We start from the raw sequence: 21,044 nt of genomic DNA on the forward strand, positions 1-21,044 counted from the left end.
GGAGGAGTAGTTGTAGGACTGAGAGCAAGACTGAGTGAAAGACAATTTCGCATGGCTGTGCAAATTTTGCACACCATGGGAAACCACAAGAGCCAACCAAAGAAATTTAGCACACCATGCGAAATTTCGCATGGTATGCGAAATCTTCCTGTGCACCGACTCCGTTAGATTTTTATCTTCAGATATTTTGTGTAATTTCCTAGTTTCTCCTTGTAACCAACCTAGATATTTTCTTTTATATCTTTTTATATATCTTTTAGGTAACATCATATATAGAGGAGAAGACAGAGGGAGAAGAGAGATGGTTTTTTTCATTTGAACACTTGTAAAAATTCTCGTAGTAAGAAGAAATATATAGAGTTTTTGCTCTGCCTTCTCTTCTCATTTTGTTTTCACTTTTCTTTCTATCCAAACAACCTCTGATGATGATTTCTCAGGGGATGAGTGGCTAGGTTTTACGTTTCTTGGAGTGATGGAAGCTAGGTGAAGGACCTGAATGTAAAGGTGGGAGTTGTCCTTGCTTTAAATGAAAGTAGTTGTTGACCATTAATGGTTTTTATTTCAAGGTTTAGCTTTAAATCCCTTAAAAGCACCTTGAATGGCCAATACTTGGTAAGCTTTTCGGATTCTATGGATGCTTATTGCTAGATCCATGGATGTCTATTAGTTATCATTTACGAGCCATTGGAAGGTGGTTCAAGGTGAGGGTCTTTAGTGTTTGAAGCCATTAATGGGAAGCAACTATCATTTTTCATGAACCCTTTGGATCAAATCTTAATTTCTAAATACTAAACCGGTTCGGTAGATAACCATCCTTTATGTTATAGTCCCCAACACGAGGAGAAGATCCAAAATCTCCCCCTTTGCCTAAGAAACCCGATCCTAGTGACCTAAAGCTCCAAGAGACCTTTTCTTTATAGTTAACTTCAGTTATTATTTTTGGTTAACTTAAAAGCAATCTTTGCAACCACAATTCCATTTTCTTTAAAAGCTAATTTTCATAAGGAAAAGCACCATTTTATTTCCTTCACTAAAGTCAATTGTACGATGAAAACCCATCCCTATGGACAATCCTAAAGCCGTTATACTATGTTAGCTACGCTACCCTAGTGTAAGGTGATTTAGGTTTTATAAATTTTGTTGATAACACCCGTCTGGGCCAGAATCAAATGGCACAACTGCAATGGGGACAAATCAAATGGCGCCGCTGTCGGGGATGGTGCCAAAGTACATTGACATGACTTTTGGTGAACACTTGTGATCTTCATCACAAGGTTGGTGATTTTTTTTCTTTTACTAATTCTCTTTCTTTGTCTATATTCTAGCTTATCTTTTATTTAGTTTTTAGCTAACCTTAACTTTTTCTTAGAATTGTATTTCTTCTGTTTTCTTTGTTTTTGTTTCAGTGATATCTAGTTGTGCATGCCCTATTGGATAAGAGATATTGAGGGAAGACTTGTGAAGATTGAAACTTCTCAAGAAGCTGAGTTGGAAGTATTCTTGAACATCATGGATGTTCCATCTGAAGATTAGAATAGCTAACATGGTCAAGAGAATAATTTCAATGCATACCGATCCATGAGGGACCGCATGTATCCACCTCGTATGAGTGCACCGTCATGCATAGTGCCTCCCATTGAGCAACTAATAATCTGACCTCACATTGTGCCACTCCTACCTACTTTCCATGGCATGGAAAGTGAGAATCCCTACTCGCATATTAAGGAATTCGAGGAGGTTTGTAATACATTCCAAGAAGGAGGAGCTTCAATTGACTTGATGAGGCTCAAGCTATTTCCTTTCACCTTGAAGGATAAGGCCAAGATTTGGCTTAATTCTCTAAGGCCAAGGAGTATCCGAACTTGGACTGATTTGCAAGCCGATTTTCTTAAGAAGTTCTTCCCTACTCATAAGACCAATGGTTTGAAAAGACAAATTTCGAACTTCTCAGCTAAAGAGAATAAGAAATTTTATGAGTGTTGGGAGAGGTACATGGAAGCTATTAATGCTTGTCCTCACCATGGCTTTGACACATGGCTCTTAGTGAGCTATTTTTATGATGGTGGGATGTATGTTTTGAATGAAGAAATTGACATGAAGGCAAAGGTTGCAGCTATGGCAAGGAGATTGGAAAAGCTAGAAATGAAGAAGGTACAAGAAGTGCAAGCCATTTCTAAGACATCAGTACAGGCTATGCCTTATTCCATTTGTCAATCTTATGAGCAACTTGGTAGAGGAATGTCCTACCATTCCAGCAGTGAGAGATGTTTGGTGATCAAGCAAATGTTATTGGTCAATTCAAGCCCAATAACAATGCTTCATATGGCAACACCTACAATTCAAATTGGAGGAACCATCCAAATTTCTCTTGGAAACCAAAGCCACCTCAGTACACGCAACCTGCTCAAGCACCTCAGCAAGCCTCGAATCTTAAACAAGCAATTGTGAACCTTAGCAAGGTTGTGGGAGACTTTGTGGGAGATTAGAAGTCCATCAATGCTCAATTGAATAAGAGAATTGACAGTGTGGAGAGTACATTGAACAAAATGATGGATGGAATGCAAAATGATCTATCTCAGAAAATAGACAATGTCCAATAAGCAATCTCAAGGCTTACCAACCTCAACACAGTGCAAGAGAAAGGAAAGTTTCCTTCTCAACCTCATCAAAATCCCAAGGGTATCCATGAAGTGGAGGCTCAAGAGGGAGAATCTTCAAAGGTAAGGGAAGTCAAAGCAGTTATCACCTTGAGGAGTGGTAAAGAAGTTGATCAGCCCACATCCAAGCGAAAGCATGATGAAAAGAGTGTAGAAGAAAAAGAAAAGAGTGAGGAAATGAAAGGAAAGAGAAAAGGGAAAAGTACAAAGAAAGATGACCATGATTCTAGTGTGGATGAAGAACCCAAGAGGATAGTCATCAAGGAAGATATGATGAAGAAACACATGCCTCCACCTTTCCCCTAAGCTTTGCATGGAAAAAAGGGAACCAATAATGCATCAGAAAATTTTGAAGTATTGAGGCAAGTGAAGATCAATATCCCTTTCCTAGACATGATCAAACAAGTGCCGATATATGCAAAATTCTTGAAGGACTTGTGCACTATAAAGAGAGTTGAATGTGAACAAGAAAGTCTTCTTGACTGAGCAAGTGAGTGCCATCATACAGTATAAGTCGCCAGGGAAGTACAAAAATCCGGGCTGCCCTACCATCTCAATGAGTATTGGAGGGACTTGTGTAGAGAAAGCTTTGTTAGACTTGGGAGCAAGTGTGAATTTGCTACCCTACTCTGTCTACAAGCAGTTGGGACTTGGAAAGTTAAAGCCAACATCCATCACTCTATCTTTGGCAAATAGATCAGTGAAGATTCCAAGAGAGATGATCGAAGATGTCTTGGTTCAAGTTGACAAATTCTACTATCCAGTGGATTTTGTTGTTCTTGATACGGATCCGGTTGTCAAAGGAACTAATTATGTTCCTATCATACTTGGAAGACCATTCCTAGCTACATCAAATGCAATCATCAATTGTAGGAATGGAGTCATGCAACTCATGTTTGGTAGCATGACATTAGAGTTCAACATCTTCCATTTGTACAAGAAGCATATCCATCCGGAAGAAGAAGAAGGTCCGGAGGAAGTGTGCATGATTGACACTTTAGTGGAGGAGCATTGTGATTAGAGAATGCAAGAGGATTTGATTGAGAGTTTTGGGGATCTTGATGAAGGGTTACCTAAACCCTCATATTTGCTTGCTATCCTACCCCCATGGAGGAGGAGAGAAGAAATTCTACCCTTATTTAATGAGGAGGAGACACAAAGAGCTGCTAGGGAGGAGCCCCCAAAGCTTATTCTTAAGCCACTACCCACAAAGTTGAAGTATGCATACTTGGAAGAAGACAAGAAGTGCCCTATTGTTATATCTTCAGCTCTTACCATTCATCAGGAGGATTGTTTACTTGAAGTCCTTAGAAGATGTAAGAAGACAATAGGGTGGAAAATTTCTGATTTGAAATGGATCAGCTCTTTAGTCTGCACCCATCATATTTACATGGAGGATGAAGCTAAGCTAGTTCGTCAACCTTAGAGAAGGTTCAACCCTCACATGCAAGAGGTGGTGTGAGTTGAAGTTCTGAAGCTACTTCAGGCCGGTATTATTTACCCCATATCAGATAGCCCATGGGTGAGCCCTACTCAAGTTGTGCCAAAGAAGTCTAGGATCACGATGGTGCAAAATGATAAGAGAGAAAATGTCTCTACACGTCTCACTACAGGTTGGAGGGTGTGTATCGATTATAGGAGGTTGAATGCGGTGACAAGGAAGGACCATTTCCCATTACCCTTTATTGATCAAGTGCTTGAGAGGGTTTCTGGGCATCATTTTTATTGTTTCTTGGATGACTACTCTGGGTACTTTCAGATAGAAATTGATGTTGAAGACCAGGAGAAGACCACTTTCACGTGCCCATTTGGAACCTATGCATACAGGAGAATGCCTTTCTGCTTATGCAATGCACCCATAACTTTCCAAAGATGCATGTTAAGCATTTTCAGTGATATGCTGGTGCATATTATGGAAGTCTTTATGGATGATATCACCATATATGGAAGTGCATTTGATGAATGCTTGGTCAACCTAGAAGTTGTTCTGAACCGATGCATTGAGAAAGACTTAGTGCTTAACTGGGAAAAGTGCCATTTCATGGTACACCAAGGGATTGTCCTTGGGCACATCATCTCCAAGCAAGGCATTGAAGTTGACAAAGCAAAGGTCGAACTCATTGTTAAGTTGCCATCCCCAACAAATGTCAAAGAAGTAAGACAATTCCTTGGCCATGTCGGGTTCTATAGGAGGTTTATCAAGGATTTCTCTAAGCTTGCAATGCCTCTTTGTGAACTATTGGTGAAGGATGCTAAATTCATATAGGATGATAGATGCCAAAGGAGTTTTGAAGAATTGAAGCTATTTCTAACAGCCGCACCAATAGTGAGAGCTTCCAACTGGCAACTGCCCTTTGAGGTAATGTGTGATGCCAGTGACTTTCCTATAGGAGCTATTCTTGGGCAAAGAGAAGATGGAAAACCCTATGTGATCTACTATGCGAGCAAGACATTGAATGAGGCTCAAAGAAACTACACAACTACCGAGAAAGAATTGTTAGCTATAGTTTTTGCCTTGGATAAGTTTCATGCTTACTTGGTGGGGTCTTTCATTGTGGTTTTCACTGATCACTCTGCTTTGAAGTATTTGTTCACTAAGCAAGATGCTAAAGCAAAGATGATTAGATGGATTCTCTTACTTCAAGAGTTCAATCTTCAGATCAAAGACAAGAAATGAGTGGAGAATATGGTAGCAGACCACCTTTCAAGGCTAGCTATCGCACATAATTCCCATGGTTTGCCCATTAATGATGATTTTCCAGAGGAGTTCCTCATGTAGGTGGAAGTTGCTCCTTGGTATGCTCACATTGCGAACTACTTAGTCACAGGAAAAGTTCCAAGTGAGTGGAAAGCACAAGATAAGAAGCACTTCTTTACAAAAATTCACTCCTACTATTGGGAAGAGTCGTTTCTATTCAAGTATTGTGCAGATCAGATAATAAGGAAGTGCGTTCCTGAAGAAGAGCAAGAGAGGATCCTCACTCATTAATTTGTTTTTGCATTATTCCATGTACTTGTATTATTCTTTTTTTCAGTATCCATGATTAATTAATTAATTGTCATAATTCCCTTTTATGTGCTTAGTAAAAACCTTTTTAAGGCTTAAAAATGTGCTACTATGGTACCTCCCAATAGATAACTAACTTCTAGATTCAAACTCGATTTTTGCCGACATGTCTTTCCTTTAAAAATGGAGTTACACAAGGGTTTTATTTCTTATTTTCTTTTCTTTTAAAAATAAACAAAAATAAGTGATGACTCCAACTTAAAAATAAAAAAAAAATCATTTTTTTACAATAAAAACAAATCTCATCGCCAAGTAGGGATGTACATGAAAAATGCGGGTTCACAATTGTATTTCTTAGACTTAAAATATAATACGATCGCTAAATTAACGAATGTTGTAAGTTTTTAAATCTTTGATCATAAAAGATTCAAAGTACAATGGAACAAATAGTTTTCAAAAGAAAAAAAAATAATGTGTAGGAGCAGACCTATGAGTTATTTGCTTGTTAGGAGTAAGTCAATGAGTAGTATTATTAACATATTAAGTGCTTGTGACTTGAAATTATATTATCATTATTATTAAGTCCCAAAGTACAAGGATTTTAAATTTTAGATTATGCTTATGCTATAAGCAACTTTTAATTTGTAATGAAGCCATAGGAGTTAGGCTCTAAGCCTCCAACACCAAATTGTAGCCTAGCTAAATTGTCTTTGGATGAGCATTGTTTGACTCACAAAGTCCCAAGATTCTCCACAACACTCCAAAATCCAAGCTGTTGGCAGATCGGGGGGTTGCCCGCGTCCATCAACTCCCCTTGTGTTCATCGTGGGTGCTTGGGTGAATGCACTATAAGGCTAGGGTATGCGCCTTTCCTAAAAGCAATTTCTTTTAGGAGAGTTGGTAGCGCCTGAGTACCTACAAGTGGTATCAGAGCCGAGGTCACGGGTTCGAACCCCAGGGGTGTAGTTGGGGGGGGGGGGGGGGGGAGGAAGGGAGGGAGGGAGGAGATTGTTGGCAGATCAAAGGGTTGGCCGCGTCCATCAATTCCCCTTGTGTTCGCTGTGGGCGCTTGGGTGAATGCACTATAAGGTTAGGGTATGCGTCTTTCCTAAAAGCAATTGCTTTTAGGAGAGTTGGTAGCGCCTGAGGTCTTACACAAGCAATTATATTTGTCCTACTCCTCTACTATTTGGGATTGTTTGCCAGTCCACTTTTGGTAAGTGATCTAGGTTGAAGCTTCCATAAGCCAAATACTTAAACTAGTTTGATCTCTAGTTTCACTGCACTACAAAAATAGAGTAATTCAAGTAGAAAGAACCAATGGCGCATGCATGACAAGTTTTGTTGTCGAGAAGCTTTACAAATAGTTTGTGGAGACCCTTTTCTAGTATAATTTGAGACAATTGCTAGTGGGGTTGCCTATGAACTATTATCCCAGGCTAGTTAGGTTGTTAAACAATGCAAATTGAAGATTTGGGGGCCAAATGAAAGTAACCAAGTTTGAAGTTGATGGAATTACTTATTAGCTCAATATAGAGGCTTATCTCAAGCACTTTCTCAGTACAATGCTTCAAGTGGATTAACTACATGCATGCACAAAAGACATCCAAAAGAAAGGAAATTTCGTAAGAATAATATAGAGAGCTACTACAAAATAGAATAGTCTCTAAACATATGTAATCGATTGTGCATTAATTCAGTAAGAAGACTTCTAAAGTTGGATAAGTTGTTTAGAATTTTTAAGAGGGAATTTGTAAACATCACAGAATTGATCTAAGAGACGTTTACCAAGTTCTATCATGATAATAAAGTATTGAGGAAAAACTGTACCACCAAAACCAAATTGTATTTTCTAATAATACTTACTACATTTCTATTAAGAAAGAAACTATCTAGTGGTAGAGGACAAGTTGATAGTTTTAGTTTGTGAATTTTTCACTGCCCAAGCTAACATCAAAAGATATAACAAGACAAATCCCATTAAAATAAGAAAAAAGGCTACACAAAATGGACATCTTGCTCTTGGTTGAAAATCACATTCAATTGCAAATCTACCACATCAAGAATGCTCCATTTTTTGTAATTTTCTCATACCCAATCCACAACACTATTATTATAGTTGTTCTACATGGCTTTTTTTTTTTTTTTTTTTTTTTTTGGCTTTCTAGGTTAATTTTTCTTTGGTTATAGCTATAGCTTCATTGGTCTGTTAATTCTCTTATAGGTAATTCCTCAAACATGTTGTCCTCATTGTTGCTTTTAAGTCTTGCAGTATGAAACGAAAAATTAAAATTCTTGTATTTAAAATCAAATGGAAGCACAAGAATTAAAAAATGCAAACACAAGAGAAACACTTAAATCCAATTACAAATAGTAGCATCAAATTTTCCATATCCACAAAAGTCAAGTGCTTATATTTCCAAAAATGAAAAAGAAAAAAAGGTTCATTAAGAGAAGGCCTACATCTACAAAACATCAAGGTGTAAGGTTAAGATAGAGGAATTCAATCCATACCTAATACAGAGACATGGATTCGAACACATTGACTATATTTGAAGAATGCAATTCATCCATAGGAACTTGTGTATCAGAAGAGGGTTGGTTTTTGGAGGCACTGGAAGGTGGTTGGAGTAATGGTGGTGGCTATTGAAAGGGTCGATGGTGGTGGGAAGCCATAAAAGAGGAAGTTAGGTGAATTGGAGACTTGATGAAGAAGATAATGCGAGCTTGATAAAATTTCCTCCAACTTTTCCTTTTCTCTATCTTGTTTTCCTCACTAATTTTTAAGGAAAGTAGTATGGAAAATACTACGATATTTTCTTTAGTATTTTCCTTTATACTTTTTTCCATCATATTTTTCATGTCACCCAAACTAAGGAAAATAACTTTCTACAATATTTTTTTTCCCTTTCCCTTGCATTTTCTAAAAACTAAACACGTCCTTTATAAATAAAAATTAAGAATTACAGTAAGACGGTATATTCTTCCTCCTTATTCCTACATTTCTAAATCCACTACTCTATTTTACATCATATTTTTACTCTCTTCTTCAATCAACATTCCTCCCTTTATATAGGGTTATTTTCACACCAATTCATAAGATAAGAAAGATGAATGAACCTTGGGGCAAGGTTGGACACCTGGTGGTAGCTAATCAAGGCTAGAAGTCAACTTTTGCTTGACTTTTTAGGCGTGGGCAGCAACGTGTGGACCCCTCTTTAGCATGAAAATGACTAGAACATGTTAAGCTCTCTTATTAGATGATGTGTCAACCATAGGGCAATCATCATAGGGTGGGGAATATATGGTAATTATACAAAAAAATAAAAATCGTATCCTATTATATAGAAAGACATCTTCCAACATTTGATATAAATATGTAAAAATTAAGAGAAAAATATTTTTTTTTTTTAAAAAAAACATATTAAACTTAAAAATAGGGACTTAATAATAAAATAAAGTAAAAAGGTAAAATTAAAACCAAATAGTAAATATGAATATAGTTTAAATATTAAAAATATTATTATTTAGGTTTAATCATTGGGTTTGCTAGAGGAGTTTATATATATAAGTTTTTCTTTTTTTAATTCTATCTATGTTGTTGATATTAACTAAAGTGAACTTGTTATCAATAAATTCGGTTTAATAATGTTGGTTAATATCAACATATTATATATATATATATAAGTTCTTTATTTTTTTAATTCTATCTATGTTGTTGATATTAACTAAAGTGAACTTGTTATCAATAAATTCAGTTTAATAACGTTAGTTAATATCAACAAGTTATTTTTAACTAAATAGAAAAAAATCAAATATTTTACCTTTTTTTTATTCAACCAAAAAATAAACACCATCTAAAATTTTGGATAATAGAAATGTTTTGACTAGAAACAAATTTCATGTGGACCACTGTCAAATACCATGCACAGGGAGAAATCTAGATCCTCACTTGCTCTTTGATTCTAATGCATTGAATTTGAATGTTACCTACAATAAAATTATATTTCATGTCCTCTATTATAAGTGGACAACCATTCCTTATGTTAGATTTTAGATAATGAACAAATATTGAAGATTAGAGTTGTAAGAAATTAAGAGAGAAATTAGGAGATCCTAATTTTAAACATGTAACAAAGTTCTATAATCACTTCAATCCACGTTTAAAAATTGTATTTCTTTCTAATATGGGAGCAAACTTTTTCTTTCTTTCTTATAAATTTCATTTGGGAGTGATTTAAAAATAAATAAATAAAAGCCCTTCTAAATATTAAAAAAAAAATACTTTCTTATAAAAATTAATTAAGTGGATGGTAAAGTCAAATTTGAAATAGCTTCATATTTTTTGCTATAACCGAAAATTAAAATCAAAATTAAAGTAATAATTTTTAAGGGGTAATGTTGATGTTATAAAATTTTTATTAAACATGAAAGAACTTCTTATCTAAACAAAAATCAAATTATAAAATTCTCATAAGAAATAACATTTTTATGACTTATATATGAAACCTTTTTTAAAAGTTATAAGTTTAAAAAATAATAATAATAATTAAATAAATATAACAACTTTTATTCAACTTGATCTTTTTTTTTTTTTAACTCTTGAGAGTCAATCTAAATAAAATTTAAATATATTTGAAAATCACTTTTAAAAATCCAAAAAAAATCACTTAAAAATAATTTCTGAACATTTTTAAAATTTTACGTTTAAATAATATTTTTTTTATGGATAAAAACATTACAAATAAAAAACATTTTAATCACAATTAATTTATTTTTTAATTCATGAAATTTCATTTATTGTTATTTGTTTTTTGGGATTTAATTCTTTACAATTATTTTTTAGTGTTTATAGAGTATAATTAGGTCATGCCCAAATTTATTCCTTTGACTCTATCTATTAAGTATAGGTAGCGTGAAATTTTGGCCTCTCTCCACCTTTTTTCGCTTCTAACATTGTCATGCACTGCTTCGTCAACTCCAGCCACAACTACTGATGATTGATGATAGAAGAAAAAGAGACAATGGTCAATGAATAATTTATTAATTTAGTTTATTTCTTAATTCAATAGCATTGGAATGTCAGCTGGAATATTTCAAGTCCATAAAACGAAAGTTTAATTATTTAATCTTTTTTAGCACACCACTCATGACTCTACAACTTAATACATAGCATTGGTCAATTGCAACAGCTTAGTTAATTGTTAAGTATCTTTTCTCTAAACCATAAAGTCAAATGATCAAGCCCTACGTTTTAATTTACAAAAACCAGTGATTTGTTTTACTAGTTATTTTAATTTAAGGAAGTAGAAAAGGGTTTACTTTAATGTAAAATTAAAAATTAAAAAATAAAATAAAAAATAAAAAATGGGAGTTGAAAAGTAATCAAATCACTGATTTGGAGTTTTTTCGGTTTGGGGTTAAACTCAATTTGTGCCCATGCAATGGAAATGTGTAAAAAAAATTATTTTATTTTTTCCTTTTCCTTTATCTTGGTGTAAATCTTGTGATATTGTTATTAAAATAGAAGGTAAAAATATAAATTATATACCAATTATCTTAATTTTAGGAAAATGCACTTATTTTAATTTAAAATAAATAAATCAAAAAATAATGTATTTTATCTTAATGGTATAAGACTTCATAAAAAATATCTTATTTGCAATTAAATATTTTCAGATGTAAAAGTAAAAATTAAAACAAACCATTTCATGATCTTTTTCACAAGTATCCATTTAGATCATGGTCTAATTTTAAAATATTAGAATAAGTCAATTACTCTAACTTATATCATTTATAATTTTTTTAATTATTTATATGATACCTAACCTTCTACAGAATTGGAATAAAATATGGATCAGTCAAAAAATGTCAAATCAAGATAATTTTAAACTATCCCATTTCAAACTTTTCTAATAGAACATGACATTTTATCATGTCCAAAGAAATTAGAATGGCCAAAAGTTATCAAATCAAGATATATCTATTGTGGACATGGCATTGGGAGGCTTAGCATTGCACTCGTCTGTTTAATGAGTTGTTCATATTGAAATTATTAAGGTTGAAATAGGAACACAACATCAAATTCTCTTTCCATAATCAAAGACTGCCATGGCAAATTCCACCATAGCATATCTCAAAGATTATTCAATCCAAGAAATTGACATTAATAATCCCAGACACAATATTCTGCAACTTTACATTATTCTTTTTATCTTAATTGAGCAGAAAATAAATCATGAAAGCTGAATAATACGAATATTCAATGAAATCTTTGGCATGTTATTTATTTGCAACTTCAACATGGTGGCATGTCAGATGGAGGAGGCAGCATTCGAGCTTCTGGGTGTTTACCATTTTTCACTATGAACGCTGTTTCCATGCCCCAAGTCAGATGGCGTTCTACATGGCAGTGCAGGAACCACACTCCTACAACAGAGAAAATATACAACATTACACCTAACTTAATTGTAATATTAAGAAAAATTATTTCCTTGGTATACAGGTTGGTAGTTTTAAGGGTTTTTTTTTTTTTTTTAATAAAGGACATGAGTGCTTGTAACATACCAGGGTTGGATGCCTCGAATCTAATTGCAGCCCAACCATTCGTAGGAACAGAGACGGTATTCTGAAGGGGAGGATCCACCAAATTATAGCTCAAAGGGTCCCTATTTTCATCAAAATTCCCAAATCCCCATCCAACAACATAGAAACTATGTCCATGGAGATGTATGGGGTGAAATGTCCCTGAAACCAAGTTTGTCCCTTGAAAAACAATCTCCACTGTGGAGTTATACTCGAGCACCCTTACTTCTGTTCCGGTGCTCGGCAACTGATAAAGTAATGGAAGATAATCAGCTGTAAAATCGAACACCAGTGGTGGAACGCTAGGAAATTTATCTCCATATACACCACTGATGTTATAATAGTAAGCTTCCAGTATGTCAACTGTTGGGGTATGGAAGGTTATGTTGTTTATACTTGCGGCGGGCCGCGTCCCATTGGCCCCTTCACATGAATTATTGACGCATGGGTACGAGTTTACAGAAATAGTGTAAATCAGTTTAGTACTCGTGCTCAATGGGACATTGCAAGGATGTTTGGGATTTGCTAAGCTTCGAAGGTCAGCCATGACCTGAACCGATGCATTTGTGTCATTGTATGCAGGAAGATAAGGCAAGGAGGGAGGTGAAGATGGAGTGTAGTATCCCCTGTACCGTACAATAGCTGTCGTGGTTATGTTATCATAATATCTATTACCAGCTATCGGGACTTCGGAATAAGTTTTAGCCGCCATGTAATAGTGATCCGGGCGTCGGTTAGCTTCTAGTAAGACATCGAAGGTTTGACCAGGAAATATTGTGATATAATCTCGTGTCAATGGTTTCGTGTAGCTACCATCTGTTCCAACCACTGTCATTTTATGCTTGGCAATGGAGAAAAAGAGAGCCTCGTGCAAGGCAGCATTGATTATGCGAAGTAGATAGGTCTTTCCATGATCCACTGTTAGCTTGAATGTGTCTGCAATTAGAAAGGGAAAGTTGTATACTTATGACTAGCTAAAAGAAAAATAAAAAGTTTCCATAGTTCAAAATTATATTTGGACTAGCCTTTTCTATGTGTTAAATCATGGCTCTACCATCCTCATAGATATATTCCTCTTTCTTAGCACTAAGCTTTAAATATGTTGATGTTAATAAGAAAAAAGTAATATGGTCAACATAGAAGAAAATGAAATCGTGTACAATTTTAAAATGGCAAGTTAAACTTAATTTGTACCTAATTTTGAGCATGGAAGTAGATCACCGGGTTGTCCATTTATCAATAAAGAATCAGAGGCATTGGCGTCAGCTCCAGTTGCAAGCCCTTCATCTCGAACCTCATTCACATCTCTCTTCCACCATTCTCCTGCATTTCAACAACTTCAATAATTTTAGATTTTGCATTGCTGGTTAATTCATGATATGTAAATTAACATTTAAAAGTAATAACATTTATACCTAATATGATGAGAACTTCTGCGTTAGGTTTGTAAAAAGGATACTTTGTTCCATTCTTGGGATAGACAATTATAGCTCCATGAACGGTGGCTCGAGTCCAATCACTATGAGCATGCCACCATAGAGTGCCTTCCTCAAAGGAAAGGATGATCTTCTGTCTAAACTTTGACCCTGGCTGAATTGGGCATTGTGTGATATACTCAGGACCATCTGTCCATGGATATTTAGGCATGGTCACCCCATGCCTGCAAAACCATAATTGTACGTTAAGACTAGTACTAATTTTCAGACTAACAAAAGATGGCATACAACAACATATTAGCGTAGTAACAAGTGGCATCAACTGTATTTCAATGGAACTAAAACAAAAAACCCTAAAGTATTGTTTTAAATTTGGCTCTATTTGCAAAGCAATATATTGTAGCCCCGTCTTAGAAATAAAAGAATGTATGCCATGCAAGCATGCTTCCGCCGCTCTTTCTCTGAGACACACACAGGACCTACCAGTGAATGGTGATGTTTTCTTTTCCCCTGTTATAAACATCGACAATGATCGTCTCTCCTTTCATAGCATATATAGTTGGTCCTGGAAATTGTCCATTTACTGTTAAGATGTTCTTGGTGCTACAAAGCCTTGTATATGAAGCTTCCCTCACCTGCAACCAATTAAAAGTTAACCATGCAACCTCATCCCAAAAGAAATATTACATGCATGAATAGTTGCATCAATCCATTCACACAAGTGTATAACCAATTAGAAATTGATAGCATGCATGAACAACTCAACAACACCCATAGCATGCATGAATGACTCAACAACAACAGGGTAAGGGTCACACGATTGAAATTGAGAGTCATACTACTCCCTAAATATCATGATTAGAAGGTGATATTAAGGCCAAAATCATATATAGTATTTACCACAAAAGTAAGCCCACGGGTTGAAGCTTGGCAATGAATGCCACCACCAAAAACTAGAAACGCTAAAATTTGCAAGAGGAAAACCTTCATGATCAGCCGCATCTTCTTTGGAATAAAAGCCTCTTCCCTTGTCCTAAACACAACTCCAATTTTCTTGCTATTTCTAATGGCACGACTTTTGCTGTACTTCTTTCATATATGATTCATTATATAGTCATGATAATTCTCGCGGGATACAATATTTCCTCTCCACGTGTCAATATAATAATGATATTTGATCACTCACCAAATTAAAATAATGCAAATGCCTGAAGAGAGCTAACAATTGTGAAAATTTCTTACAAGTTACTTACACGTTATTTTAGTCTAAATTTAAAATATTAATTCTTTCACAAGTCTTTTATTGATTATTTCAAGAAATGTTAGGTAAGATATGAAAGTTTTGACCTCAGCATATAGTTATACATGAAAACTGTTTTTCTTATACAACTAGTTTTAAGAATTATTTTTTAAGAATATTATTTATCAAACCCTTATTATTAGTCGTACTTGTTTTCGTATTACTTAAGAAGATTAATACTGGAGAACCGATGATTTTGGTGGTTGAGGGCAAAGTTGTTTTCGTCTTGTTATTTAATACAATTAGTCATGATCATTGTTTTCGTCTAAATGGGACAAAGTTGTTTCCCAATTTTTTTGAAACTTGAGAATTGATATTATAAAAGACAAGGTGATAAACTAATTTGGTGTTTCAGAATTTTTTATAAAAAATACAAAAATATATTTTATAAAAAGTTGAAAATAGGATACCAACAACCCCATGTATGTTGCGAATCACTTAAAACATCTATTGGGATTCATAGTATCTTTTTTCTCAACAAAAAGCAATTTAATAATAATAAATAATTATAGATTTAAAAAAACATTTTTTAAAACAAATGCAATCTATAATTTATTTGTTCGGATGATATGTATATCTTGATTAAAATGGTTTTAGTTGGCTTACAAAAACTATTATCTAAAAAAAATAATAATAAGAAATAATCCTAACTTCCATGTTTGGTTTATTGTACCATATATATATTTTTAAATTATTTATAAACAGAAAAAAATGATGAATAAATTTTAAGACCCTAATGTTACGTTTGGTTACCAAAAAGTATAAAAGAAATAAAAAAATGTTAAGAAAAATGATTTTCTCATGTTTGGTTGTCCTATAAAATATTCCAAAAAAAATTAAATATAATTAAAATTAGTTAGAAACTTATGCATTTTAAAAATATTTAATTTTTATATTGATGAGTTAAAATAAATAAAATGAGTTTGAAGTAGCAAATAAAAATAATTTATCATCTTTAATTCTATTTTTTATTTTTCTTCACTTTTTCTTTCCTTTTACTTTTCCTCTCTATTTTTTTCCTTTACATTTTCCCTCAAATTTTCCAAAAACCAAACACCGAAATTTGTCCCAATTTTATTTTTACATTAATTTTGAGTCCAATTTTAAATCTCAATTACATGCGTTATTTTAGGTCCACTCACCATTTAATTTTAGTTTTCATTATTTTGTAAATTTTTTTTTTACTTATTAATTTTATTTGTTATTATTATTATTATTATACTATTATATTATATTTTTATATTTTTATTTTATTTATTTATTTATTTCTCTCCTCCACCTACCCTCACCCACCCACTTCTTCTCTCTCCTCCCATACCCCCGGCCACTTTTCATTTTTCCCTCATTTTTATTCCTTCCCACTCTTCTCTCTCTTCCCCAAAACTCGTTTCCCCTCCCCCCCCTCCTTTTTTTTTTTTCTTTTCTCCCAAGACTTTCCCCCTCCACTCAGCTCTCTCTACAACTCCACTCCCATTCTCAACAGGCGCCCCCAATTTTATTTTTTTGGTTTTTTCCCCCAAAACTCCCTTTGCCCCCCCTCCCTTTTTTTTTTTTTTTTTTTCTTTTCCCCCCATCTTTTGCCCCAAGACTTTCCCCCTCCACTCAGCTCTCTGCAACTCCACTCCCATTCTCAACAGGCGCCCCCCAATATTTTTTTTTAGTTTTTTCCCCCCTCCACTCATTCTTTCCCGGCCTCACCCACCCAATTTTTTGAGCTTCCGCCCAAGACCATCATTCTCTCTACGAACGGCACACCGGTCACACACCCACCATCTTCTCTCTTCCCTTTCATTTCATCTCCATTTTTTTTCTTTCTTTTCTTTCTCCTTTTTTCCTTCCCCAACTCCCACATAGACCGGCCGGGGAACTCCCTAGAATTTTCTTTCCTCATTTTTTTTTTCTTTTTTGGTTTATTTTCTCCTCCAGAACACCCCACTACCACATGCCCCCTCATTTTTCCGTCCCTCCATTTCTTTTTCTTTTTTTTCTTTTTGGTTTCTTTTTATTCCCCGTGAAACCCATCTCCATATCCACATTCGGTTAGTCGTCGTTGGCGAGCTGCCGCAGTCAGCATCATTTCCGGTAGTCGGGGATCCCCTCCCCTTCCATCCATTTTTGGGACAGTCGATTATTATTATTATTATTATTATTATTATTATTATTATTATTATTATTATTATATGTAATTTTGTATTTGATTTTAATAGTAATTATTGTTAAAATTTGGGTTAATTTTTTATTGTTAATTAATATGAAATTTGGATTAATTTATTGTTGGTGAATAAATTTGAAATTTGTTAATTTGGGTTTGTGGGATTAATTTAGGATATTTTGATTATATCAATTGCATATTGTTTATTTAGACTTGGTCTATTGTTAAGTTGTTATTTGTTTGGGCTTATTGGATTGGACTTGAAATATTATTTCTCTTGACCATGTATTTTTTTTTTATGTGGGCTTGTTAATTGATGTGAATTTTGGGGCCCATAATGTGGGTGAGATTTGTTGGGTTATTTAAATATTTGATATGGGCTTGACCAATTTGAATTGTTTAATTTGGACATAGGACAATTGTGGTGTATATTAAACTAGGCTTAGATTATGAAATATTAAATTTAGGTATAGTAGAATTTATTTTAATTTATCTAATTTTAGGTTTGGTTGATTTTGTTTGTATTTTTTGTTATTAATTTGGATGTTCTGGGTTAAGACCTATAATAATTTGGGCTCATTTTAATTGACGAAATTTATGGGACTAATTTGAAATTGGAATTTGAGTTTGAATATTTGTTTGGGATTTTATACATCTCTAGATATTTACATCTGTGCTATTCTTGTTTTTGCATGGACTCACTCTGCAATCTTGTTGGCTGAGTATGAATTGATGACACGTGAAACTTATTGTAAGTTTATTTGGGTACATATTTTATTTCCTATTTTTATTTTGTTTTATTTTTATTAGTTCTTGTAAATATTTGTTCGTATATATTTATTGAGTGTGCACAAAATTGAACATCGAACAAACTAGAATTTTTTTTTTTAAATGAGAGGACGAAGTCAGTAAATGTATTTTAATAAAACAACAATTTTAAAATATTATTTTTAATAAAATAAAGTTTTTTATTATTTATAAAAATTCAGAAAAATGCATTTAGAAAAATTAAAAAAAATGTTTTTAATAGAATTCTAAAATTGTTTTTAATGACATTGTTAAAAAATTTCTTTGTTTAATAAAAATTGTCCAAAAATTGTTTTGTAAATAAAGTTGTTCCAAAAATTAATTTTTAGTAAAATTATCTAAAAATATTTTTTTAAATGAATTTTTTTTTTCTTAATTAAAATGGGATTAAAAGTATTTTTCAGAAATAGACAATTTAAATCTTTGTTTTTCTTTTTAATTAAAATTTCTTTTTCAAATAAATTTATGTCATTTTAAATAATTTATAAAAATTAGTATTTTAAATGAAAATGAATCTAAATGCTTTTGTAAATAAAATTGTAAAATTAATTAATTTTTAGTAAAAGCAAGTAAAAATAATTTCTGTCTTCAAATTGAAATTTTGTAATAAATTTTTTATACAATAAGTGTAAATAGTTTTTTTGAAATTGAATACAACTGAAATTGAGAAAATAAATTGATTCTTTTTTATAAGTAAATAATTGGAAATCATTAATTCAAAATCATTTTTAATAAAATCCTTTGAAATTTCTTTAAAACTTTTTTTTAATATCTTTTATTTATTTAATTCAATAAATCATTTTACATAATCCTCTTATTATTTATTTAATGTATTTTTGTAATTAGATTTCATTATTGTTTTTGTACATATTAATTTTCACCATGACTTATATATTGATTATTCACAATTTCTTCAATTCGTTTAGTAGAGGTCGTACGTATACGGGCTTAGAGGGGTGCTACGACTCATCAACGTACCTTCCCAATGAGTTACCTGACCCTCGGACTCAGACTCGGTTTTTCACAGACCCGTTTTTTTTCTTCATGAGTCACACTTAGGGTTTTTCTTTCTTATTTTGTTTTTTCCTTTTAAAAATAAAACAAAAATAAGTGACGATTCCAAGTCTTTTTCTAAAAATCAAATTTTCATCAAACAAAATAAAAATCGAGCTCGCTATCGAGTGAGAATGCATTGAGCAAAATGCGGGGTCCATAATAGCCTAAAAATTTGATGAAGTTAATTTAAAATTTTTTATTTTTTCATTTTTTTCTCATATTTCCTTTTAAACTTTTGGAATAAATTCCCTACTATTTGTGGAGCTTTAATATAATTTTTTTCTCTATATGATACATATTTATGAAATATTTGGTTGAATTATTTTAAGCTTATATTTTTACCTTAACAAAAAACTTTTCTTGAAAATGATAATTATTTTCGCCTTATTTTAGAACATAGTTTTTCAAATATATTAATTGTGAGGCTCAAAAATCAAAGACACTATGATTGTTTCACTTGTCAAACCTAAGAGCCCAACACATCAATGACCTTAACTAACAAATGCAATAAGTAATTAGTTGACAATTCCCTCAAATTGATTCATAACAATGATTAGAGCATAAATGAAAAAAAATATAAATTTCTAATCCAAAACTAATTTAAAATATCTAAACAATAATAAATTTCAATTATCATCCCAAATACTTTAAAGAGTTTTAGAAATCAATACTAAATTCAATTTTAATTTAAAACTCCTAAATAATTAATTATGAAGCAGATTTTAAAAGAAACACCCCTCGTATCTCAATTTTCCCTTATTAATATCACTTGTACTTAAAAAATGAAACAATAAATAAGAGTGAACTTAAAACTCAAGTAGGAAAAATAGTTTAATAAGAAGGATCAAGTATAGTACAAAGTTAAATTCTAAGAGATATTACATCTTTATAAAAATAAAATAAAAATAAATTTTTTTTCATAAATAGGAGTTCATTTAATTCAATAATTAAATTCACTTTCTTAAAAAAAAATTACACAAGTTCAATTTAAAGATAGAAATAAATTATATTTAAAACAATTATAAACAAATTTTAAAAAAATTATAAACAAATATTTTACTGTGACTTATTAGTAATAACACTGTGCCCAGAATCGGCAGCCTCACTTTGCCCAGAATATGGCGAGTATTTATCGGCTCCTTTTTTTTTTCTTTTTTTTTTCCCCATTTTTTGGTGCAGCCCGCTCACAGCCACTTTGGTCAACCCTCACATTTTTTCTTTAGCCCGTTGCAACGCACTCACAGCCACAGCCCATTCACAGTCAACGCGCGGTCAAACCTGACATTTTTTAGCCATTGCAACGCCCAAGGGACGCGTGGTTGGTGCGGCCCACTCACAGATACTTTGGTCAACCCGTGGTCAACCAATGGGATTCGAACCAGGCCAAAAGACTGGGTTGTGTGTGTGTATATATACACGTGTGTGTGTGTTCAATTTAAATTTGTTAAGGTTTATTATTAAAATAATAATTCTAATTATTTTATTTAATTGATTAATAAAAATATAAAAATCAATATTATAATTTTTTTAACAAGTCTTTTTTTATATCATTTATATGATAACTAAATATAAAAAATATAAATATTAAAAAAATCATATATGCATCATCATTTATTTTATATTATTGAATTCATTTAAATTAAATAAATTATAGTTTTAATATTAAATATATCATCATTTATCTCATTAATTCTATTTTAAAAAATAACTATCACTTCACTTTTAAATTTTTTACATTTATCCTTCAATTTTGAATGTCTTTATTTTAAAATATTAAAAATATAAATTTATTCAAAAAATATTCAAATATAAAAAATTAATAATAAAGTTCTAATATTTTATAAATTAAAATTAATTTGATAAGAATATAGGGTTGGGTGATGTTTGCTTTGAAACCATTATGGGATGTAAGTTGACATTGAAAGATGTAAGACATGTTTTAGATTTACGCCTTAATCGAATGTCCGGATTTGCCTTAGATAAGCAAGGTTATGAAAGTCACTTTGGCAAAGGCAAATGGAAGCACACTAAGGGCTCATTGGTA

The 21,044-nt window shown here is 32.5% G+C and overlaps 1 protein-coding gene across 1 annotated transcript; it reads right to left on the reverse strand.

Moving 5' to 3' along the window:
• Positions 1–11,760: 11,760 nt before the first annotated feature.
• Positions 11,761–14,747, reverse strand: LOC117905905 (laccase-15-like). Its single transcript, XM_034818774.1, has 6 exons — positions 14,586–14,747; positions 14,169–14,320; positions 13,665–13,909; positions 13,444–13,572; positions 12,232–13,185; positions 11,761–12,093 (listed from the first exon to the last, which is right to left on the reverse strand). Exons 1-6 carry the CDS (start codon positions 14,685–14,687, stop codon positions 11,963–11,965), a joined length of 1,713 nt encoding a protein of 570 aa, XP_034674665.1. The 5' UTR covers positions 14,688–14,747; the 3' UTR covers positions 11,761–11,962.
• Between the last annotated feature and the right edge of the window lie 6,297 nt (positions 14,748–21,044).

This window comes from Vitis riparia, chromosome 18 (assembly GCF_004353265.1).
Source record: "Vitis riparia cultivar Riparia Gloire de Montpellier isolate 1030 chromosome 18, EGFV_Vit.rip_1.0, whole genome shotgun sequence".
In the NCBI taxonomy this organism is placed as follows: Eukaryota; Viridiplantae; Streptophyta; class Magnoliopsida; order Vitales; family Vitaceae; genus Vitis; species Vitis riparia.